Source organism: Phocoena sinus, chromosome 14 (genome assembly GCF_008692025.1).
Source record: "Phocoena sinus isolate mPhoSin1 chromosome 14, mPhoSin1.pri, whole genome shotgun sequence".
NCBI classification, from domain to species: domain Eukaryota; kingdom Metazoa; phylum Chordata; class Mammalia; order Artiodactyla; family Phocoenidae; genus Phocoena; species Phocoena sinus.
The window spans coordinates 88021380-88046016 of record NC_045776.1 but is presented as its reverse complement, the minus strand read 5'-3'; the positions used below and the strand labels follow the sequence as shown (position 1 = coordinate 88046016).

The following is a 24637-nucleotide window of genomic DNA, read 5'->3' as shown; positions in this document are numbered from 1 at the left end:
GTTACTGTGAAAGTCAAATAACATAATGCGTGTAAAGTTCTTGGCATAGATTCTGTTATACGGTAAGCTGCTGTTAATCTTATTAAGTAAGTGGCATATTAGTTTGAATCTCTATAATGTGATGTTTTTATTTATCACTTTTACTAGAAGAAATGACCAGTGTGTATTGATCTATTTTTTTTTTTTTATGTTAAAAGCATTCAGTGCTATCTCGACAGTTTGTGGAAGTTATGACAGAGTATAACGAAGCACAGACTCTATTTCGGGAGCGAAGCAAAGGCCGGATACAGCGTCAGCTAGAAATAAGTGAGTCAGTGAACGTGCTATTTTTGTTAAAAACATATTTTTCTTCCTTAGGGTCTGACATGAAAGTATGTAACTTCAAAAAAGTAATTCCATCTCTGTTTTGGTCAATAATGTAAGCCTAAAGTGCTTTCATGGCTTCCTGTTCATTGAATCAACCAACCTATTATTTATTTAAATCCTTCAGAAAGTTCTAGGTGAGTGGACTTTAGATTACTTGTAGAGCGTTAATGAGACCTGGAAGACTCTCAACCGTCATCTCATCCTGTATTTTTTGTGTCCCCTAACCCTTCCTGCCCCGTCTCCGGGGACAGTTCTTGTGGGTCTCGCGGTTCTGCATGTCTGGTGAGCAGACACTCGCTGCCTTTTTGCTCCAGGCTTTCTCCCGTGGGTGTCTGTCTGTGTAACAGGCAGCCTTAGAAGATGCAGCTCGTGGTTCCCTCTGGGCAGAAGGCGGTTTGCTTGCTGAATAAAGGTTAGGCAGCTTTGCTTACTCCCCACTATGGAAGATCAGGGTTCCTCAGCTGTGACACAAGCCCCCTGTGGGTGCACCTTCCGCTGGGGCTGCTCTGCGTCTCCCACGGGCTTGGCGAGGGGGGAGCAGCCGTAAACGTGAACCTCATTAAATGACATTTTAGGACCTCCCTGGTGGTGCAGTGGTTAAGAATCCGCCTGCCAATGCAGGGGACACGGGTTCGATCCCTGGTCCAGGAAGATCCCACATGCCGCGGAGCAGCTAAGCCCGTGTGCCACAACTGCTGAGCCTGCGCTCTAGAGCCTGCGAGCCACAACTACTGAGCCTGCGTGCTGCAACTACTGAGCCCACATGCCTTCTCACCGTGATGAGAGGCCCGTGCACCTCAATAAAGAGTGGCTCCCGCTCGCCGCAACTAGAGAAAGCCCACACGCAGCAACGAAGACCCAACGCAGCCCCCCAAAATAAATAATGACATTTTAACATCTTTTTTGAGATATAGTTGATGTACCATGTGAATGATACTCAAATTGTACAGTCTAGTGGTTTTTAGTGTATTAGCACAATCAATTTTAGACCGTTTTAATCACTCCAAAAGGAAACTTGGTGCCCGTTGCTGGGCACTTCCCATTTCTCCCCTGAGCCCTAGGCTACTGCCAGTTTATTCTCCTGTCTCTGTAATTTTGCCCATTTTGGGCATCCATATGAATGGAATCGTACAACATGTGGTCTCTTGTGACTGGTCTCTTTCACTTAGCACAGTTTTTTCAAGGTTCAGCCATACTCCAGCAAACACCAGTGTTTTATCCCTTTTTTATGACTGCATCACGTTCCATTGTGTGGCTGGACCGCATTAACACTGTCCATCCATGAGGTGATGGACATTTGGGTTGTTTCCACTTTTTGGTGATTGTGAATAATGCTGCTGTGAATATTCACATGAAATGATCTTTTAATTATTACGATGTTTCAATTGGGTTTTCCCAAAATTCTGTGAACCTCTTCATGCACAGCATTACTACATTTAACTCAAGGAAAAAGTATTAACGCCCGAACTACAGAAAGTATTAGAGCCTCTGATGTTAATTTTGCAGTCTTTATTATGTGCATTTAGCATATGCTGGATCTAGTTTACCCCCGTTTCCTATAAGCCAGAGTTAAACTTGTAGGAAAACTGATACGCCAGAATGTATTATCAGTTTCGTTTTTATAGTTGTTCCTTATTCAGACTAAAATTGGATTTCATTGGTCATTCCAATTATAAGATTTTTCATGAGTGTTTTCCAGTTCTTCCTACTTCTTAGGCTTATGTTAATTTCTCTCATCGTTAATATTTGCCTAAGAAAATACATTGGAGAGGTTAGAAAAACATTGGTTGAAAATATTAACAACTCAGATTTTAGTTGCTAACTTATGGGTGCAAAAGTCATTTTTAAATATTGCTGCATTCTGAATGGAGTTTTTAATTGTTAATATTTTAGCTGGAAAAACTACCACTGATGATGAACTAGAAGAGATGCTGGAAAGTGGGAATCCCTCCATTTTCACGTCGGACGTGAGTATGCAGGTGGCTTTGTGGCCTTGTGTGTTTGTATACATACAGATGATTTTTTTTCTTTAACTTCCAGAGCAATCGTAAGTTCATTAGTATTTCTCTTCTGTTTTTGTTTTTCAAAGATTATATCGGATTCACAGATTACTAGACAGGCTCTCAATGAAATTGAGTCACGTCATAAAGACATTATGAGGCTGGAGACCAGCATCCGAGAGCTGCACGAGCTGTTCGTGGACATGGCCGTGCTCGTTGAGACTCAGGTAGTCACACACGTCTCTGCTTCTCTGAGACAGAGAGCTGTTTTCTGTAAAATCTTACGTTTGCTTCCAGTATACCTGAGAAAGCCAGTATTCTGGATGCAGTCTCGTAATTCAGCAGTTGTAGTGTTATTGCCATGTGAGACTGAAACGCTGTAAACAGCTTCACCTTTCAACAGTGGGGGACTGGTTTACTTAAGTTATGTGTGGTTTGTCCGTAGGACAGCCTGTTAGGCAGCCATAGGCAACATCGTCTTTGTTCATGGAGGACTTTTAATGAAATATATAAACGTTATGTGCCAGAATTTCAAGTTGACATAAGAGGGAGATACTGAACCTTACACGTGTATGTATAAACGTGAATATGTATACAACACACGCCCTTCTACGCCTGTGTGTATGTATATATGGCATGAACTCAGCTGCATGAAACAGTACTCACAGAAGGAAAGAAGTATACCAAGCAGTATAATAACAGTGGGACTATGGGAATTTTAGTCTTCTTCTCTAAAATACATGTATTTTCAAGTTTTCTGTAAGGACCATATACTAGAGTAACAATTGGGAGAAATGTATGAAAGAATAAGCCCCAAAGGGGATACACCATGACGTAACTAGAAGCTTATACTTGCTACGCGGTGGCTAGTACCACCGGCACGGGGTGATGGGGGTGTGAGGAGACCCTGTGAGGAACTGAGGAAGTTGATACAGATTTTTGAAAACAGAAAATTCAGTGTGAAGCACAAGCCGGTGGTTCCAGTTAGGTTTGTGGCTGTGCTTGCGCTTCCTCTCGTGATGCTGAATAAGGTCCTCTGTGACTTTGCAAGCGCATGAGGCTCGCCCTCGGTCACTCACTGATCAGTGGGCCATTGAGTTCAGCTGACCGCCCCGTGGAGGCGGAGCATTCGTACCGAGTCATCTTAGGATTCACGTCACACTCACGTCCTCGCTCCCGCGGAGGCTGGTTTCAGGATCTCTTGTGTCCTCTAAGAAGGTTCGAGTCTGACTGGCCTATTTCTCATTGCCTGGGTTATGTAAGGATCACTGAGAAGTCCATCCAGGTGCCAGGTTCATCCTCCACATCGCCACTAACATTTGAAGAACAGTGTTTACTTTGAGGAACCTTGTCATAAAAATGTGTGCAGAGCTGCGGTGCGGTGCGGTGCATTTGCAGTGTAGGGCGGGGACGGGGCAAGCTCACCCCTTCTGCTGGGAGGGCCGGTGCGCCACTCACGGTGCGGGGACGGGGCAAGCTCACCCCTTCTGCTGGGAGGGCCGGTGCGCCACTCACGGTGCGGGGACGGGGCAAGCTCACCCCTTCTGCTGGGAGGGCCGGTGCCACTCACGGTGCGGGGACTGGGCAAGCTCACCCCTTCTGCTGGGAGGGCCGGTGCGCCACTCACGGTGCGGGAACGGGGCAAGCTCACCCCTTCTGCTGGGAGGGCCGGTGCGCCACTCACCGTGCAGAAGGGGGAGAGCTGGGAGTCTGGCTGCCACCAGCTTCTTGTTTTCAGGAAGGAAACCAGTTAGACAATTAGACAATCAGTGATTAGTTTTGTTATTACTAAAGATTTTAGAGTGCCTTGGACTTTTAATTAGGCTTGTTTGATGTCAGATGTATTAGTCGCCATTAGAAAAATCGATGTGTTCTTAGCTTTGTTCCATTGTTTCCTTTTAGAAGTCTGTTAGTGCCGCATTATATTGGCTCGTCTAATTCAACATGTGCGTTTAATCAAAGCTTACTAGTAAGTTTACATGTGTGAGTGAGTAAGTTAACTGTGCGTCATTCTTCAATGCTTTACCGCTCACTGCTGCAGATTGCGTCTGCTGGTGGACAGAAGACCAGGTAATGTGTTCTGTCACCTCACATTTCACTGGATGCACCTCACTTTACGTTTTCGCTCATTAATTTAGCCAACTTAGTGGCCACCGTAAGCTATTCTGGGTTTACTGTATTTTGAAGAAATTGCAGCAATATTCTACCCATTAGAAAAGATGTCATTCTTCGTCCACTGTATGTACGTGCATAATAGTAAATATTCGCTTAGCCTAAAGCCTGCCGCCTCCCGTTCACTGCGCCCATCTTTAAAGAGTGTTCTCATGTTAAAGCATATCTCAAAGTCTACATGATACGCCTTCAGTTATCAGCATCGTTGCCCATCCCTTTTAGTTCTTTTTATAAGTTGGATTTTGATTATTCTGCATATTGTACATTTATAATGGTCTCATCTTTTCGTGAATGTGAAAAAAAATTCGGTGTCCATTTCATGCACATTATGTTCCTGTGGAAACTTTACTGCTGCTCTGTGGCTGTCTTAAGATACACAATTAAGTCATTTGAAAGTATCTCCTAAGTTTGAAACTTTCTGTTTTAAGGGTGAAATGATCAACAACATAGAAAAAAACGTTATGAATGCCACAGACTATGTAGAACATGCTAAAGAAGAAACGAAAAAAGCTATTAAATATCAAAGCAAAGCAAGAAGGGTGAGTTTGGTCCTTAAGAATTAAAGGGCATTTTTCTCTGGATTTGGTTTTGAGTGTGCATACGTCGATGCAAGCCCACTTAAAAGGTATTCCAAGAAATGAAAACTTCTTACATTAATGTTTCATTTGAAAACTGAAGTCATTCTTTTTGCTAAAACATTTGAAGTTTATCAGATAAGTTATGTTGACTGTGAACCCTGTTGGTTTTAAGTAATGAAAACCCTTTGCAGCCAAAGTCGGTCTCTCTGCTTTTCTCAGTTGCATGGGTTCCAATTCCAGAGTTCTCTGTGTCTTGGGTCATTATGTGGAGGGACATAACAAAACTCATGGGACTGGAAGTTCTAAAAACCATTGGTTACACATCTTATGCAGTGAACACTTTATTCTTTGTTTACGTTATTTGCTAATCCTTTGGTTTGGAGGAAAGAAGAGAATTATTTGAGACCGTGGACCATAGACGTTATGTAGCACTCACGTTGAAACTTTGTAAACGAGTTTTAGTATCTTTATCTGAATCTTAACGTGTGTCGTGTGTGAGTGAAAGCTCTTCTAAGAAAACAGCGAAACCACAGAATTAAGTTCTGATTCAGGGACTGGAAAACCGTGTGTCTCACTGTGTGACCTCACCCATTACTTCTTGGTCCCTTTCTCTCCAGTGTGGAAAGGAGCAACACGAAGCACCAAACCCGTGCTTTCAGGGCCTGTCGCCCTCCCACCTGCTGGAAGACGGCTGTCTCAGTGCCAGTCAGGGGGAGGTTTCCAACGTGATGGCAAAAAAGGGAGTTTCAAAAACTCCTTGTAAAGAGTTAGTTTCAAAACGTTCAGGAAACATAGTCAGATTTTGAGCGCGGATTTACCTGTAACGATGGCCCATGGACGTTCTCAAATAAGATGCACGTCTGGGCTTTAATGTCAGCCTGCAAAGCATCTCACCCTGCTTTTTCTTGGGGATATCTGAGTGTTAATTATCTCTGAGACATAAGACATGGTTTCTTACATAATTCTGTGTTACCACCTTTTGAAATATTGACCTTTAAAGTAAAGTGAGGTGATGAGGTCCGCATGTGAAGTGCTTTGGCTGGTCCAGGCACAAAATGGACTTTCACTTAAAAAAAATCATTAAAAAAGGGCAGTTCCCTTCCTTTCTCCATGACCTAAACAGCACGTCAGTCCAACGAAAATTTCCATGAGAAGTTCCCTGGTTTTACAGAGATAAAAGGTGGTTGGGGGATACATCTTATCCTGAACCGGCAGAGCAAGCCTTGTTCTGGCAGGTGGCTGGGAGCAGTGCGTTACCCGGAGTGGCCACTGGTCAGAACGTGATGTTTTGTTTCAAAAATTATCACCGTCTCTCTGACTCAAGGCCTGGCATCTGAAACCACACACAGCTTGCTCAGCTTCTCCCTCTGCTGTTAGGTGCGTGGTTGTTGAGATGTTGGCCATCCCTCCCCTCTCCTGGTGTCCTGGTTCCATTCCCGGGGCAGCTGAGTTAGCCCCTGAGAGACCAGACGGCACTAGTGGAGTGTGGTTTGTTTTACATGGTGTGGCAGGGGCAGTGAAGGACTTAATGGCCAGTTACAAACAAACAAGAAAGAAGAGAGTGTAGGGGCTTATTACATAGATAACTGATTTCTGAGTTCACTGACCTGGCTACGTAGCTCTGTATACGTGAAAAACAATCAGCTTTATGTCTCAGTCCATTGGAAATTTACTAAAAGAATGTGGTCATGCAGCTTTCTCATTGATGACACCTAATATTTCGAGTTCTGTAACAGTTTATCTCCAAGTAGTCTGACCTCATTAAATTAAAAACCCGTCTTTATGAGAACTGAAAGTTGTCAAGCAGAATTAATCGACGTCCCATAACTTAGATTTTAAAACGAATTCCAATAGTCTTTGATTTTAAATGAATGATGTCTTCTAACACGGCGGTGTGGAATTAACCACGATATAATCGCTTGCTTTCCTTTGACAGAAGAAGTGGGTACTTGTTGCTGTGTCACTTGCTCTGGTGGCTGTGATCGCTCTAATCATTGGCTTATCAGTTGGCACGTGATGTGGTGGCTGACGTCAGCGTGCATGGGCAGTAAGTAACTAATCAACTAATCTGCTTATTCCCTCGCCCAGTTAGCTAATAGGGGTGCTTTGCCCAATTGACAAATACTGGAAAGCAATGAAAGGCTGCCAGTGGAGCGTTTGCCTGGCTTCTGTGCCGAGAGCCAGCTTAGGCCGGGTGGCTGCTCACCTCTAAACCAGGGTCATCTCCCTGTTGGTTTCAAAGCCTCGGCTGGGTTTGCCTCTGTTACTAAATGCGACGGCGCGGGCGGCAGCCCCTGACTCTCCAGTCTTCTGTTTTTGGTCTGGGAGGATGCTCCCTTCTTAAATAAAGGAGCCCTTCATTAGTGGAATAACCTTAGCAGTGAGGATTAATTCTCAATTAAAAAACTAAAATGTAATGTTTAATTTATCTCTTAAGTTTTAACTCTTCAATAAGTGCAACAACCGAAAGTTGCTCTGTGAACTCTATTTATTTACTCATCATTTTACTGTGGAATTAGAGGGAATGGAACGAGAGCTGTGAAGAACACTCAGTGGAATTAAAAGACTTCGTCTCACTTGTTTCCATTTGTCAGCGTCTGGTTTGTTGTAAATGTGGCCGCATTAAAGAGAAACCTTGTGCTAAGTGAGCATGCCTGCTAATTCTTAAGGATTCGGAATACAGAAGATATTCAGTTCTTTATTTAGAGTATCTTTATTTTTGTTTCCTGTGTGAGTATCACCCCTCTCCAAACTTCAGTAGATTTTGTGTTTTTCCTCCGTTTTTTTTTATGCATTTGGAATCATCCTTCTTGCATTAACTCTTAAGTTAGAATGCTGCCTGGTGTATTAAATTTGGATGTACCAGTTATTTATCTTAAAACGTTTGTTTGGCGTGATCATTGTGATTAAAATTATATCTAGATGGTGACAAGTGGTCCTTGATGAATTCATTATTTTATCGTGAAAGCAACTGCTGGCTTGGTAGACACTTGGCACTTTCTTAAAGCGAAGACGAAGAGTTTCTCAGTGTGAGCCTCTGTGCACTGAGGACCCGCCACAGGCGAGAGGCCCTTGCAGTTACTGTCCCAGCGTTCACATAAGCCACCACCTTGCACTCGAGGTAGTTCCCGTTAGAAGCTCTGGGATGTTGAGTTTGTTAGCGATCCACTTTTTCAGAAGGCAGAAGGAAGGAAGGCTCTCTGTTTTCATCAGGCAGGATGTTCATGTATCCTTCCATGCTTTCCTATTACGTCTGCTGAAAAAGCGGTATATGTGATTTCCCTTCATTAATAATGATGGTATTTAAAAACTATTTTTCTCATTTTTTATGAACTATGTATTTTCTTAGCTTTTCCTAGTGGCCATAATATGGCTAGTTGGATGTGCTTCCACTGAAGATAAACTCAATTTTAGATTGGATGCTGTGGTGATGGCGGTAGAACCGAGGGCAGGCTCCTCCCAGCAGGGTTCCCTGGGAGCCTGGGCTTTGCTCTGTGCCCTGGGCCTGGCCCGGTGGTGTACCTTCATGCCTTTAAGCACGAATGAACACAAAACCATGCTCACTGATAAGAAGCACATCAGAGAGCACACCAACAGGTCTGTTTTTTTAATACAAACGCAGTGGTCGGCGTCTTTAATTATACTTTGGAAAAACTATTCTTGCAGCAGATAGTTCGGCACAGCCCTCCTCGGGGCCTGTAGGCCTGTGTGGAGGGACTCCTACTCCCTGGAGCCCTGCAGCGAGGCCAGGGTGCCCGGTTTTCTGCCCAACGACACTGCTAAGAGGACACGTGGCCCAGGATTTACGTGTAGTAGGTGGTGGCTTGACTCCCAGGGGTGTGCGTGGGCCACCAAGGAGAAGTCCAGGCATTTGGCGTGAGTTGTGAGCAGGTTATTGGGCAAGAATGGTCATTAAATCTATGGCATTGAGAGTTCAGGAGCTCAGCTATCGTGGAAGTCAGGAGAGCACCTCTGAAAGCCAGATGTGGAAGCAAGCACGCACATACATACGTGCTACCCAGAGACTCGGCAGTGAGAGTCAGAGTCTCCTGGTTCTCTAAGGTGGTTGGGTGCAGTGAGGTTGACAGGGGCATATGGAGCGGGTTCTGGAGCTGAAGGGCGATGCCAGTGGGAAAGGAGGGGTGATAGGCTGAAGGAAAAAGGCGTGTCTAGAAAGGTGCTGAGAGAGGCTCCCCGAGAGACACGTGAGGACGATGCGAGCATGGTCGGGACCACATCCTCGCTTTCCAGGAAATGCACGTAACGTTAACAAGCAACAGGAAGTTTGAGGGCGTGATGTCCTGAAGGCAGTGGTCCCGGGGTTCTGCACAGTGGACGTGAAGGTTTACCGAGGGGCCCGGCTGTGCTCACCTTCATGCAGTAATCGATGGCACTCTTGGCAGGTTAATACCGATGCAGAGCTGACCAGTTTGAGCAGCTGTGATTTCTCAGATGAAAGTGTGCCATGAGTTCGATAACTGTAATTTAAAATGATGAATCTCTGCTGTTTACAAAGAGAACTGGAAGTCAGACAGTGTGGTGTGCCTTTCATCTTCGTGAATTCCTCCTGTTCTCCCGCAGACCAGATGGGCTTCCCGGAGAGGCTAGATTTCTTAAGCCAAAGGTTGTTTAGCTTTTCAGCTGTGCGAGGGCTTGTTAATAGACAGCAAAAAGTTACTGTTAATACTGCCTTGCTCTGGGCCCTGGATGCAGCAGGAGACCGAGTTAATGGCTTGTTGATTTCTTCCTTGCATCATACCTCAATGTAAAAAAATGTATAAATAAGATTTTTTTCAGCAAGTGAGAAATAAATCCATTTAAAGTTTTAAAAAGATGTACAATGCATCCAAGAAATAACTGTTTGGGATTTTCTTGTGATCAATAGAACGTGTTCATGAAGACCCCACATGGTGTCAAGTAGACATTGCCTTTTACCTCCAGGAGTAAATAGTTGTTGTCTTAATAATACGTATTTTAAGTTATTAAATTCATTTAATATACATGTGTCTATAACTTAGTGCTTTGCCTCTGGAACTTTCCTTCCCCACCCCTCCCTTTTCTATGACCTGTAGGGGTTTCTTTCTTGATGATGGGCTTGTATTTTAAAAACATCTCAAATTCCAGGAGAAATTTTGTTAGGAAATGACGTTAGTGATTTCTTTCCTTTGGTATCTTGCAAATTAATAAATGTTTTTCTTTATCTTGCAGAAAATGATGTTCATTCTTATTTGCGTAGTTATTTTGCTTGTGATCCTTGGAATTATCCTAGCAACAACATTGTCATAGCAACCATGTCCCAAGAGCCGTTTATCCTTGGAGTCAGACCACATCTGCAGCAAATGAGCCTCCTCCCATTTCATGAATGAATCCTAGACATTGTGACACGTGGCATTGAGTGCCGACTTTCTGTTAGTGAATTCAAGGAGAAAACGCAACAGAATGTATTGTTTGGTGAGAAAAAGCAGAATGGATGTGATGAGTTAACCCAAACATCCTCGGACTCTACATAACACACCACAAAAATTCACAATGTGAAACTGGTTTCAATGGCCTTAAAATAAGGAATTATTGAAATTTTCAATTTTTTTATATTTCAGTGTTAAAAATGTATGTGAGGTTTAATTAGGAATGTCTTCATGTTTACGAAGCTATTAGATGTGAGGTCTAAGACTTTCTTCCCTCTCCAGCTAACATGCTGATTGAGACGTTTTTGTACTGGTGTTTGTGTTTGTTTATGTTTGCAAAAATTATTTTTATTATCACAGAGCTGTTTTGTAAGATATCTATAATTTTAAATGTTTATAAATTGTTTAATATATTAACATCTTAATTTACTCCAATTTTATATATTAACTATTGCCTTTTAAAAGAAATAGGAAGGTTCATGATAGTAGAGCCATTTTTGCACAGTTGTTTACAAAGTTTGCCATCGGCCTAGAAGACATTGGTTGCAAGGTTCCCCCAAAAGCCTCTGTAGTGCCTTCTGTTAAAATTGATTTATAAGGTTTAAACGCGCCCAGCACCCTGCGGGAAAAGCTCGATTATTGTACTCAGCTCCATTTCCAGCTGTGTCATTACCCAAGATAATAAATTAGTTACTGCACCGTAAAGACAATGGTCTCTTCTTTACTCATTACAAAATAAAGTTTGTGATTCCCTGTTTAACACTAATAAAGTCTCAGTTTAAGATGGTGATAAAACCAAATTTTAAACTCAAGGGGATTATTCCCAGACATTATGTAATTCTTTTAAATTTCAACCGTTGTACAGACCACCTAAATGTTCTTGTTCAGTACCTACTCTTCTGCTGAACTTTAAAAGTTAATTCCCAAAGTTTACAGGAATCTTTGATAATTAACATTTTTATTACTCATTATCTTTAGTATAATGTGCTTTATTTTTAGACTGTAAAATGTATGAAATCTTACTAGTGAGTGGACATCTATAAGATAGCATCTCGTCAAAATTTTAAATGAATATGTGAAGGATACTCAAAATATAGTTAACTCTTGTTAGTTCTGTATGTGATTGTGTAAGCACAAGACTGTATTTAACATTGGCTTGAAAACTGATGTAGATACGCTTGACTGCAAACCGTAAGTGTGAATTATATTGGACCGTTTAGAAGATGTGTTCCTTATTCAGTACAATTACGAATTTCACTCGTTCATACTTTATACATCTAACTGCTTAGCTTAGGCTTAAGTCTGTATTTATGCATTCTTTTTACTTGCCGGTCATCACTGTGTAGTCCGAATTCCTATAGGAGTATCCTGGCTCTAGCATATATATTTATTAAATCTTTAAAAAGCCTGTCAGTGGGACACGCTCCCTGATTTGTGCTTAAGTTGAAGGTGTGACTTGTCCTGAAGGATATTTAAATATCTAGAGCTCATGCTTGTATTAATGTAACTTGTGTACATCCAAACATTTGTCTGTATGATTATGTCCCTGTGCGAAGGAACTTTGTGCTCCCCCTGTGTCCCACTTTTCCCTTCAAGTTAAGTCTTTTTAGTCCCCACCTCTCATAATAATTCTTACTGTATTTTTTCAAGACATTCTTTCTGGATTTGAAGTACTTACTGAATCTGTGTTTTATAGTTGAAGATATGGAAGTGCTTTCTGATTTGTACTTAGGTGTTTAAGTCATCCATCAGGTAACACATTTTGTATGTCTAAGCCTCATGTACCTATTTGAAATCAGATTTTTAAAAATTACATATACAGGTTCATTTGTTACTTTTTATCATTTCTTCAAATATTTTCATGTTTACATTAAAAAAAATCTCAGAGAACCAAAAAAGGAATATTTACTTTCTGCCTCGTGTTCATTCTGTAAAGATTTTTGCGGAGATATTTTATTGCATATCCATTAATAAATTCTACTATGAAAATCACCTGTGGCCATTATGTGTAATGATATAATGTGAGTTAATAATTTTAGGTGTTTTTGATAAATTTTTGATTGTTTTATTTATTACTGTTGTTATTATTACAAGCTTCTGTGGTTCGTGTCTCAGATATCAGCAGGACATACTAAGGAACCCACCTGAATTCTTGCTATTGACGACAACTGCCAATCCAGGGGTTTTGGCTTTGAACGCTTCTGCCAATTTGACAGGTTCTCATGAACATTTATTAACAGGGCGACCCCTTCCCCCCATATTAGAGTTATTTAGCCTCTATACTTTCCTTAATCCTCTTTCAGTTTCTTATTAGGTGAAATTTCCTTAATCCATAACCCTTACTGAATTCTAACCATGTTGGAAAGTGATGTTCAAAATCCAGAATATAAAAAAAAGAAAGAGGGGCTTCCCTGGTGGCGCAGTGGTTGAGAGTCCGCCTGCCGATGCAGGGGACACGGGTTCGTGCCCCAGTCCGGGAAGATCCCACATGCCGCGGAGCAGCTGGGCCCGTGAGCCATGGCCGCTGAGCCTGCGCGTCCGGAGCCTGTGCTCTGCAACGGGAGAGGCCACGGCAGTGAGAGGCCCGCGTACCGCAAAAAAAAAAAAAAAAAAAAAAAAGACAAATAAGCTAGTCCTGGAGCACATCAGTGCACATCAGTCCATGGAGGGGGGACCCCGACACGTGACCTGTAACTGCCTTTTCCTCTATTTCGCACGGACTTCGCTTTCAAGCTGTAGTCTTTTTTTTTTTTTTTTTTTATGCGTTACGCGGGCCTCTCACTGTTGTGGCCTCTCCCGTTGCGGAGGACAGGCTCCGGACGCGCAGGCTCAGCGGCCATGGCTCACGGGCCCAGCCGCTCCGCGGCATGTGGGATCCTCCCAGACCGGGGCACGAACCCGTGTCCCCTGCATCGGCAGGCGGACTCTCAACCACTGCGCCACCAGGGAAGCCCCAAGCTGTAGTCTTGATGTGCACATTCAGTAATTCAGTGCCTTTGTCTATGCTTCTTCAAGAATACGAAGCTTATCGCCTGAATGGAGTTTTCGGGTTCGCACCCTTGGGCATTTCCGGGTGGAAAGGTACCCAGAGGGCGGGGAAGCAGCCCCTCCGGGTGGGAGGTGGCGGTTCAGCTTCCTTTGGAGGCTCTGTCTGGGGCACTGCGGGGCAAGGTCACCGCCCGCCGGCCGCATCTCAGAGCTCAGAGAGACACGCCTTCCCAGGGTTCAGGCACCCACGCTGCGCCAGGGTCTCCACACCTGCTCTGTCGACGGTGGCCCCGGAGGGTGGAGCGGACATCCGGGGGACGGGGCGGGGGCCGGCTTGCGAGTCAACCAGCGGTCGCGTCCTTTCCGGGAGCTCTTCCAACGAATTGTTAATTTCTTCCCTAAAGCGAAGCCCACATCCTTCCACAGGTTTAAAGGGTGGGGGGTTCAGGGGTCAGGGTCGGGGAGCAGGCCGGGGGTCAGTCTGCATCTTCTCCTGGCTGTGACTCGTGTGGTTGGCGAGGACCCCTGTGACAACTGAGGCTACTGTTTCGGCTAACACGCAGCACGCTTCCCTGGGCCATGACGGTGAGCCTCAGGGAGAACGGACTCCAGAGGGAGACGAGGGCGAAGCCCGGCCTCTGGAGGGCAGCCGAGCAAGGCCTGGGGGCGTCTCCGCCTGGTTTCCAGAGCGCAGCGCACGCCGCACCGCTGTTGCTTCCTCCAGCGCCTGGGCCGCCTTGCTTAAGACTGGGCGCAGGGTGTGGTGTGGACGGGACGGCGCGCTCTGCGCAGGCGTCCCGCGTCCGAGCTGCCGGCGGGCTGAAGACGCACCTGCGCCTCCGGAGAGGACGCCGTGTACGTACGTCTACGGCCGTAGACGGCCGTCGTTTCGTCTGACGCTCGGGCAACATCCGGTCGTCATTTCCGGTCTTGCCTTCCTCGAACGAGCAGGTTTCTAAACCAGGAAAACGGTTAAGGGCCGGCCTGTGAGAAAGGGGTAAGTTCCAGAAGAGGCAGCGTGGTCCGGGCGAGCGAGGGCAGTGGGTCGGCAGGTTCAGCCGGCGGGCCTGTGACCCCTGTCGACTGCAGAAAAACGCACAGCCTAAAAGTGGAGATGTTTTATTTGGTGTCTTTATTGAGGCTGTAAGCCCGGGGTACGGCCTCTCCGGTCGCTCCGAGGGGCCGCTCCAAAGAGGTCGGGGAGTAGCCAGGATGTACAGGAGTTTTTGTTGGAAAAAAACAAAAAACAAAACAAGTAGTCGAATATCAGGAGATTGTTGCCAATCACAAAAACAGACACATCTCCGCGTAATGGTTTTAGTGCTTTTCTATGTATGGGAGATGCAGAGTCTGGGCCCATTGAAGTGATACCTTTGACGCGTACCTTAGCTGTCTCGGGCCAGGGTGCTGCTTTTCTCCATCCTGAATCCCCTCAGGGTGCCCGGTCAGGGCGGCCGCAGTGGTGATGGCTTGAGAGTGGCCAGCATTCACTGTTTACTGAAATGGCTGGCGATGTGTATATTTTCAGTTGAAGTCTAGTTGATTTACAGTGTTCTGTTAATCTCTGCTGTGCAGCAAAGTGATTCGGTTACACATAAATGTCCACTTCTTCAGATATTCTTTTCCAGTTTGGTTTATAGCAGGCTCTCGAACATCGTTCCCTGTGCTCTACAGTAGAACCCTGTTGTTGATCCATTCTATATATACTAGTTTGTCTCTGCTAATTCCAAACTCCCAGTCCTTCCCTCCCCCACCCCCTCCCCCTTGGCAACCACAAGTCTGTTCTCTATGTGTGTGAATCTGTTTCTGTAGATATGTTCATTTGTGTCATATTTTAGATTCCACGTATAAGTATTATGACAAATGTACTTGTCTGACTCACTTCACTTAATATGATGGTCTCTAGCTGCACCCATGTTGCTACAAATGGCATTACTTTGTTCTTTTTTATGGCTGAGTAGTATTCCATTGTGTGTGTGTGTGTGTGTGTGTGTGTGTGTGTGTGTGTGTACACACACACACATCTTTATCCATTCCTCTGTTAATGGACATTTAGGTTGCTTTCATGTCTTGCCTGTTGTGAATGGTTTTGCTGTGAACATAGGGTGCAGGCAATATTCTTTCCCCACACCTCGGTCCCCTCCTCTGCGGAACGGAGGGTGGGAGTCCTGGAGAGCCTTCCCGGACTGTAGTTGAGGTTTACGGTTACCTCACCTAACTTGGTCCTTCTGGAAGGAGACTGTGGAAAACGCTCCCGGGCAGAAACCCCTATGGAGACAGCGGCTGGCACGGCGGTAGTGCTGCTGCTATGTCCCCGTGCCAGTCGTGCTCCCAGCTCGTCATGGAGTTTCCTGGGCAGGTCCAGGCCCTGTCGTCCAAGGGTAGATTTGGGACGATCTGAGATGACTGGGTTCAGTGTTGATGGAGCAGCAAGGAGGCCTGTGATAGCAAACAGCCTGGAGGAGCAGCTGCAGACACAGTCCCGCCTGCCGAGCGGGAGGCCAGGTGGCCAGGCAGCGGGTGAGACTGTGGACGGAGATCCAGCTGAGGGTCTCAGTGTCCAATGTACCTGGGGGGGGGGGGGGCGGGCGGACAGACGGCAAAGGCTGCCTGAAGTGCAGAGCACAGGTAGCAGGTAGACCAGATGGGGGACCGTGACACCCCGCAGCAAAGATACGAGTGATGGGGTGTGGCCAGGGAGGCAGGCGGGAGGCCGAGGATAATGGCTGCGTGTGGACACAGCTCTCCACCTGCTTCCCATGTGCTCAGAGGGGATCTGCTCCCCCTGGGCTCAAAGCCCCCCAGAAGTCCCCGTCTGCAAGCTGGGGTGGCCTTGGGTCGTAGGGCTGGGTCTTGCAAGACCAAGACTTGGTCCATGTAGCTCCCGGCACCCGTGTCTTTCTGTGCTTCCCCAGACGTGGAACTCTGAGCCCCTGGCTTGTGCTGGAGGCCTGGGTACAGTGAGGCAGGGGGTGGGGGGGGGAGGGGAGGGTCTCAATTTGCTTAAAGGGCAGAGGCCGAAGGCCTGGGGCGATAGGACTGTATTGCCTGCCACACCTTGATCTTTTTAAAAGTGCCATTTATTTATTTTTTTATTCGGTTGCACCGGGTCTTAGGTTGCAGCACGTGGGGTCCTCAGCTGCAGCGCGCATGTGGGATCTAGTTCCCCGACCAGGGATCGAACCTGTGCCCCCTGCACTGGGAGCGCAGGGTCTTACCCACGGCGCCACCAGGGAAGCCCCTTAAGTGCTTTCTGAGGTATAATTTACCATGAATTCATCCATCATAACTGCATAATTCTATGATTTTTAGTGAATCTGTAGACTTGTGTGACCATCACCGTCTTCCAGCTTCGGAACATTTCCATCAAAATGTCCACTTGTTGCCAATCCTTGCCTCCCAGTCCCAGCACGAGGGGCCTCTGGTCATGCTTTCTCTTATAAATTTGTCTTTTCTGGACACTTCATGTATTGAATACTTGGAATCGTATAGTACGTAGTCTTTTATATCTGCGTCCTTTCACTTAGCATGATGTAATGGAGGGCCATGCATTTTGTAGCTTGAATCAGTAGTGTGTTCCTTTTTATTGCTTTTTATGGTGGACCACACTTGGTTTATCCATTCCCCAGTTCACAGACATTTGAATTATTTCCAGTTTTAGCGTTTTAGCTATTACGAGTAATGCTGCTGTGAACCTCTGTGTGCATATTTCTGTGGACATCTGTTTTCATTTCTCTCGGGTAGGTTCCTAGGTGTGGTATTGCTTGGTCATGTGGAAGTTTATGTGAAGCTGCCAGACTGTTTCCCCAGTGCTGTGCCATTTAACATGCGCCCCAGTGATGGGTAAGGATTCCAGATTCTCCGCGTCCTGACATTGGGTCTCGACTATCTTTTTTATTATAGCAGTGCTTGTGGGTGTGGAGTGCTATCTCACTGTGGTTTTAATGTGTATTTCTCCACCGTTTAAGGACGCTGCACATCCTTTCATGTGTTCGTTAACCACTCATATATTTTTTTTAGTGAAAGATCCGTTGTATCTTTTGTACACTTTAAAAATTGGGCTGTCTTATTTTTGAGTTGTAAGAGTTCTTTGTGTATTCTGGGTAAAATGATTGTTTTACACAATCTTGTGACATAAAGAAGTTAAGAGGAAGCTGTCTTTGCAGCGCCTTTTATGTTAACACACATATTTACATTTCTGGTGCCTTTCATTTCTCCCTGCAGATTCAAATCACTGTCTGGAATCATTTTATTTCAGCTAAAAGGACTTCCTTTAGTATTTCTGTAAGACAGTTTGCTAGTAACAAATTCTCTCAGTCTTCCTTTATCTGGGAATGCCTTAATTTCACCTTCAGTTTTGAAGGGCTCGTTCTCTGGACGTTGACCTGTTGGTTCACAGTTCTTTCCTGATTTCAGTTCTTTGAATATGTCATCCCATTGCTTTCTGTCCTCCGTTGTTTCACTGAGCTGTTATCGTTTGGGTTTTAATGGCATTGATGCTCCCCTGTATCAGATGTCGTTTTTTCTCTTGCTGCTTTCAGGGTTTTCTTGTTGTCTTTCAGGAGTTTGATTATGATGGGTCCAGGTATGGATCTCTTGAATATTCTGGGGAGCTTTTGCCCAGTATTTTTCAAGTATTTTCCTCCAGCTCCTTCTCTTCTTTTCCTCCTGGCACTCCCTTACATGTATATTGGTGTTCTTGACGCCCTCCTCCACGTCTCTGAGGGTCACTTCATTTGTCCTTCAACACGGTAAGGTCCCCTACATGTGAACGAGCTCCATTCCGAGAGTGCGTTTGTAAGTCCAATTTATTCGTCAAGTCCAACAAAGTCAGCCAAGGTACCCAACTAACACCGGTCGGCTACATAGTACTGTACTGTAATAGGTTTATAATACTTTTCACACAAATAATACATAAAAAAACGAACAAACACAAAAAATAAAAACATTTTAATCTTACGTCACAGTACCTTGAAAAGTACAGTAGTACCATACAACAGCTGGCACACAGGGGCCAGCATCACGTGAACAGGCAGGAAGAGTTACTGACTGGAGGAGGGAGAGGAGGTGGGAGATGGCAGAGCTGAAGGACCGTCAGCCATAGCAGACGGAGGGCGAGCTGCAATTGCGCTCACGGCTGGACGTTGATGGCTCGCACATACGCATCTTCGAAAGTTCGCAGCTTGAAGGTTCATATGTAGGGGACCTACTATATTTTTTCTTTCTGTTCTTCATATTGGGTAATTTCTACTGCTGTAACTTCAGGTTCACTGATTCTTTCTTCTAACCATCTTGAATCTACTATGGAAACCCTTGTAGTATATTTTTCTTCACCTCAGTTATCATACTTTTCAACTCTATAATTTTTTCAAATGGGTCTTTTTTAGAAATGTAGTTTCTGTCCATTTGAGACTCTCTATTTGTTGACTCATTGCTGTCATACTTTTAATTCTTTAAGCATAGTTTCCTTTAGTTCTTTGATCAGATTTATAATGGTTGCTATGTAATCTTTGCTACATTGAAAATCTGGGGGCACTGAGAGACATGGTCTATTGATTGCTTTTTTCCTGAGTATGAATCCCATTTCAGTGTTTCTTTGCATCTCATCATTTTTTGTCTCAAACTGGACCTTTTAGATAATATATTGTCTCTGCATTATTTACCTGTTAACCGCATCCTGATCTCCCACTTAAGGCCTGTTGCTGCTGCATCTGAGTTTGTTTATTTCTTTGCTTCTTTGCTTAGTAACTTGCCGAGGCTGAATCTGTGAGGTCTCACTCTATGGTGTGTGGCTATCAGTTTTTTTCCCTGAATTCTTGTCCTTATTTTAAGCCTACTTTCCTGAGGGTTGTCCCTTTGTCTGCATAGGTTAGTGGTCATCCAGTAATTGACCACCTTGATCCAGGAGGGCTTCATCTTCTGCCGATGGATCTGTAGGAGAGCAGGCAGTGTGGTTCACGGTTTCAGGCTGCTCTCAAGTCGCCTCAGCTTTTGTTTCTTTCCTTGGGCCCTCTGAGGTCGGTACCCAGGGCCTGCTGTTCTCTATCTGTGCCACCCCTGTCCCTCCTCTCTGCCCTCCTCCTGCTCTACCCCCCAGAGGCTGACCCCTGGGACCACATCATCCAGCCTCTGACTCTCTGATTTCTGACTAGTTTGGTCCAATGCGAAGCACTAGTAGGAGGAAAAGGTTAGGGTATTTCTTCACTGCTCCCACCTTTCTTCAGAACCACATCTCTCTTGGTTGTCTTAGCCCACTCAAGCTGCAATAAACAAAATATCACAGACAGGGTAGCTTACAAACGAAAATTTATTTCTCAGTTTTGGGGGGCTAGAGGTCCACCATCAGGGTGCCTGCAAGGTTGGGTGAGGCCCTCTTCCAGGTCACAGGCTTCTCGCCGTGTCCTTTGGAAGCTCTTTGGGGTCCTCGTATAAGGGCACTAATCTCATCCCTGAGGGCTCCACCCTCATGACCTATCTCCACCCTCATGACCCTAAGCACCTCCCAAGCCCCTCTACCGTCACTTGGGGCACTAGGATGTCGACATATACATTTTGAGGGGACACAAACATTCAGACCTTAGCAGCAGCTTTGTTGTTTTGTTACAGAACCACACTTGTGTCCACGCGCCATGAGCAGTTAAGCCAGTCCCTACTGACACCAGGTTGTGGTGAAGGAAAACGTGGTGTTTATTGCAGGCACCAAGCAAGGAGAATGGGCAAGTTCATATTCAAAGGACCCAAACCCTCTGAGTTTGGCTTTGGCTGTCAGGGAAGTGTTTTTAAAGACAGCGTGAGGGAGAGGGTCACAGGGTACGTGATCAGCTAATGCCCATACCTCTGCCTGGTTGGTGGGGGGGTAATCGGGAGTCAACATCCTCAGCCTTCTGGTTCCAACCTTTCTGAGGTCTGCATGCTTGTGGGAAGCATGCTCTTATCCTGGTAGGGGTTTCAGTGTTTGTAAAATAACTCAAGGATGCGGCTCAGGGTATTATCTATAGCCCTTGAGGAGGAACTAAAGGCCCTTGATTTTGTTTTATGGCTAAATGGTTTTCGTTTTGTCTTGCTTGATTGCTTTTGTTTGTTTCTGCACTTCCTCATTCTCTGATTAAATTTGCTCTTGGGAACTGGGGGAAGGCCTGGGAGGCTAAAGCTTGGCTACAAACAAGAGGTGGGGGACATGTGGGAGGGTTCCTGCTCAGTTACACTTACTGATTATGCTTCTCACCATGAAGGGATGCAGCTTTCCTGGCCTCTGAGAATTCTTTTTATCCTCTTACAGGTCTTTGGGCTCCTTAGCATCCGTCGTACATGTATCTCCCCCAACCTTTCTCTGAAAGTAGCCCTGTCAGTAAACGCTCTTCATTTAAACCATCTGTCATAAATCTGTTTCTTGGAGGGACCCTGGCTAGAAGAGAGGAGGCAAGGATGGCAGCCAGGTGTTCGGTCCAGGCCAGCAGGTGGATGGGGAGGCCGTTGGCTACGAGGAGGAGAGCTCGGAGGCCAGTGTGTTTGGAAGCGGATAATCAAGGGTGATGCTTGTTAGACACGGAAGTCAAGGAGTTAAGTTGGCAGCTGAATATGGGAGACCAGAGCTCAAGAGATGAGGGGCTGGTGATCTAAAACTCGGAAGGCATCCGAGTATTGATGGTACTTAAACTGTAGGCATGAGATCATCTAGGGAGAGGGTGTGGAGAAGTGGTCCAAGGATGAAAACTAGGGTGTTTCCAAGTGAGAGGATTGGACACGGAGGAGAATTCAGCCCTGGAGACTGAGATGGGGTGACAGTGAGAGAATAAAGAGCATGACGGCCCAGAATCCTGGGAGGAACGTGCTTCAAGAAGGAGGGAGTTAATGCTGCTGGGAAGGCATGGGGGGGCGGAGACCCCTGAGCTTAGGAGCATGGACATGGCTGGTGAAGGGCTTCAGGGAAGTGGAGCTTCGTTATGTAGAGAGCAGGGAAATTGGGGGAGAGCTGGGGGGGAATGTAGATCCATGGAGTTTTGTTTTGTTCTGTGTTGAATGGGAAATGAATGTAGAGAGGAGAAGTGATATGCAAGAGAGAGAGGGGTTAATTGTAGCAATTAAGGTCTTCAGGGTGTGGGACCCGGGGCAGAAGCAGAGAGTGGCAGGGGCAGCGCCTAGGCTGGACAGGAGAGTAGAGCCCTTGTGCAGGCATCAATGCTCATGGTGTGTGTGTGGGGGTGATGTTTGGAAGAACAGGTTCCTACGTCAGGCACTGCTCTCCCCAGGGCTCTTTGCCCAGACTGACTTCACCTCTTATTTCCCGGAATCAATTGAGGCCATCAGGTGTGAATCCTCCCCTTTTCCTCCCAAAGATCTAGCCCACCTCCCATTCTCCTGTCCTCCCTAGACAAGCTCCAGCAAAGGTGAGTCCATCCCCGGGGTCAGCACTGCAGAGCACGGCAGATCGTGTAAACAAGAGACAGGGGCCTCCCTGGCGGTCCAGTGGTTAAGACTCTGCGCTTCCACTGCAAGAGACGTGGGTTTGATCCGTTGTCGGGGAACTAAGATCCCACACGCTGCACAGCGAGGCATGCGTGCATGCGTACATACATACATACATAAACAAACAAGGGGCAGCACCACGGACAGGTCACGTAGAGCCACGTGATTTTTACATTCTGTGCAAGAACCAGCCTCACCTCCAAGGAGAGGCTTTCTCTGCTTTCTTTTTTTATATGTAAATTTATTTATTTATTTATTTTTGGCTGCGTTGGGTCTTCGTTGCTGCGTGTGGGCTTTCTCTAGTTGCGGCGAGCAGGGGCTACTCTTCATTGCGGTGCGCGGGCTTCTCATTGAGGTGGCTTCTCTTGTTGCGGAGCATGGGCTCTAGGCGCGCGGGCTTCAGTAGTTGTGGCTCAGGGGCTTAGCTGCTCTGCGGCATGTGGGATCTTCCCAGACCAGGGATCGAACCCGTGTCCCCTGCATTGGCAGGCGGATTCTTAACCACTGCGTCACCAAGGAAGTCCCGTTCTCTGCTTTCTTGAACACGCTGCCTTCTCAGGTTGGGTATCATTTCTCCACATTTGACGGCAGCGCGTTTCAGGAATGAAGGAGCCCCGTCTGTACAACAGGATGATGGCTGGTGGTGGGTTAGTCAAAAGAAAATACTGCTAAAAAAGAATAATTAAAGATAATACACTCAGACTATGAATAATTAAAAAGATGTGAGTGTACACACACTTTCCAAGCTTTTAAGGAATGGCGAACTTTTTCTTTGATTATGGGTCTGCTTATAGATTCCTTGGTCTTTTCTGCTTCCCTGAGTCTCTAATCTGTTACCTCCCATTTCCAGTTTCCTTCACGTGGGACGTGAGCCTAAACGTGTTGGGAAAAAGCTGGGCACGGCAGCTTAGATTTTAACTTACCGTTTTCACTTATCTTTCCTTTTGTCGCACACACATTGTTGAGAGCCTGACGCTTTGCAAATCTGAGACTGGGTTAGTCCAGGAGGAAGTGCCCAGACCAAGTCAGAATGCCCTTGCCACTGCCTGGCTGGTGATCATGAGTACATTCCAACTTCATGGTCCAGCTTGTCATCTGAAAAGGTGGGAATTAGAAAAGGTGATGTCCAAAAAAAACAAAGTGTCCAAGTCCCCCCCCAGCTCAGTTATTGGGATTAATAACACAGCAGGTAATCTCAGGAAGGTCCCTTGAAATGCTCTAAATAGCTAGTAGTCTAAGAATATATATTATTCATATAGCTAGAATTAGTATATCGTTTAGGCGATGCTCTTGGCTGCAGTACTAGAAAACCCAGTTGAAATGGCTTTAAACAACAAGGAAAGTTTAGTATTCCACATATTAAGAAATTTGGACTCAGGGCGGTTCCTGATCTAGTTAATTTTCTGAGTCTGTACCATCAAGGACCTTTCCATCTCTCAAGCTAGTTCTCCTCATGGTTGCAAAATGGCTGCCAGAGATCCACGCGTAGATGGACGCAAAATATCTACAGAACAGAAAAGAATACAGTGTTATTTTTCCTGTGTTGTTTAAAAATAAATGTTCCAGTCTCCCCAGTTCTGCCCCCAGCCCAACTTGCCCCAGTATCTCAATAGCTGAATTGGAAGGCAGGCCCATTCCTAAGCCAGTTATGGGACAGGAGAAATGAAGTGGCCAGGATCGGCTTTGATCAAGCAAAATTGAGCCTTGGGGGCTGGCTCCCAGCTCTTGATACAAAATCGTGATCTGACAAGAGTGAGCTGGCATGGGAACAGGTAAAACGTGTGCCAGCATTAAGCATAATCAGTGCTCAGAAACAGTAGAAATGAAAACATATAAAGGAAACAGGGTGTTTAAATAGATGGTTCGTAGCTCCTCAGGGGCCACAGACAAGTTGGAGAACCTACTGAAAGCTATGGCCCTTCTCCTTAGGGAAAAAATGCTCAGATATACTTACTTAATAGGACTACCTTGAGTACAGGCACTGGCCAATTAGAATGTTCCAACTTAGTGCTGACCAATAAGAATGAGTGCCAACCTGTTACTGACCAATCAGAACAGACTGTGCTCAGGTACTGGTCAATGAAAATGGATGTCATACCCAAAGGATGACTAGGGCCCTCCACAGTGCATCCCCCTTGATGTATTCTGTTATCAGTCAGTGTGTACATTTTCAAAATAATTTGCCCCCAACATTTGAAATGGTAGCTTTTCACATCAAGAGCCAGATTTCTGCCCCTCTTTACACACTTGAAGATGTGGCCATGCTGGAGCCACCATGGGAGCTGAGAAATGGTTGCCCCAGAGGAGGTTGGTACTTTACAGTTTACCACCCTCTCCACCCCTCTCTGTTGCCTGTCGCCTCTCCCACTTCACTCGTGTACATGTCCTGCCAGCCCTTGTAGTACTGGATTTTGCAAATGCTGGAGCTGGCCATGGCCATCTAGTGGGGGAAGGTGTTAATGGGGTGACTGGGTTCATGTGGTTATTACTCTTCGCTCCCCAGTGTGCCGGCATTTGGTAGGGACCAGTTTTTGTTTGTTTGTTTGTTTTGCGGTACGCGGGCCTCTCACTGTTGTGGCCTCTCCCGTTGCGGAGCACAGGCTCCGGACGCGCAGGCTCAGCGGCCATGGCTCACAGGCCCAGCTGCTCCGCGGCATGTGGG

The 24637-nt window shown here is 45.8% G+C and overlaps 1 protein-coding gene across 3 annotated transcripts in view; it reads left to right on the top strand.

The window, feature by feature from the left end:
• Positions 1–12513, top strand: part of STX2 (syntaxin 2) — a 45681-nt gene extending 33168 nt beyond the window's left edge. The window contains exons 6-11 of one of the 3 annotated variants that reach the window (XM_032603190.1): positions 198–306; positions 2260–2333; positions 2456–2593; positions 4967–5077; positions 7056–7163; positions 10325–12513. In XM_032603190.1, coding sequence (XP_032459081.1) covers positions 198–306; positions 2260–2333; positions 2456–2593; positions 4967–5077; positions 7056–7133 — 510 coding nt within the window. In that variant the 3' untranslated portion in view covers positions 7134–7163; positions 10325–12513. Of the gene's footprint in view, positions 1–197; positions 307–2259; positions 2334–2455; positions 2594–4966; positions 5078–7052; positions 7164–10324 lie in introns of all 3 variants that reach the window. The other 2 variants (XM_032603188.1, XM_032603189.1) reach the window with 2 other exon arrangements.
• Positions 12514–24637: the final 12124 nt, after the last annotated feature.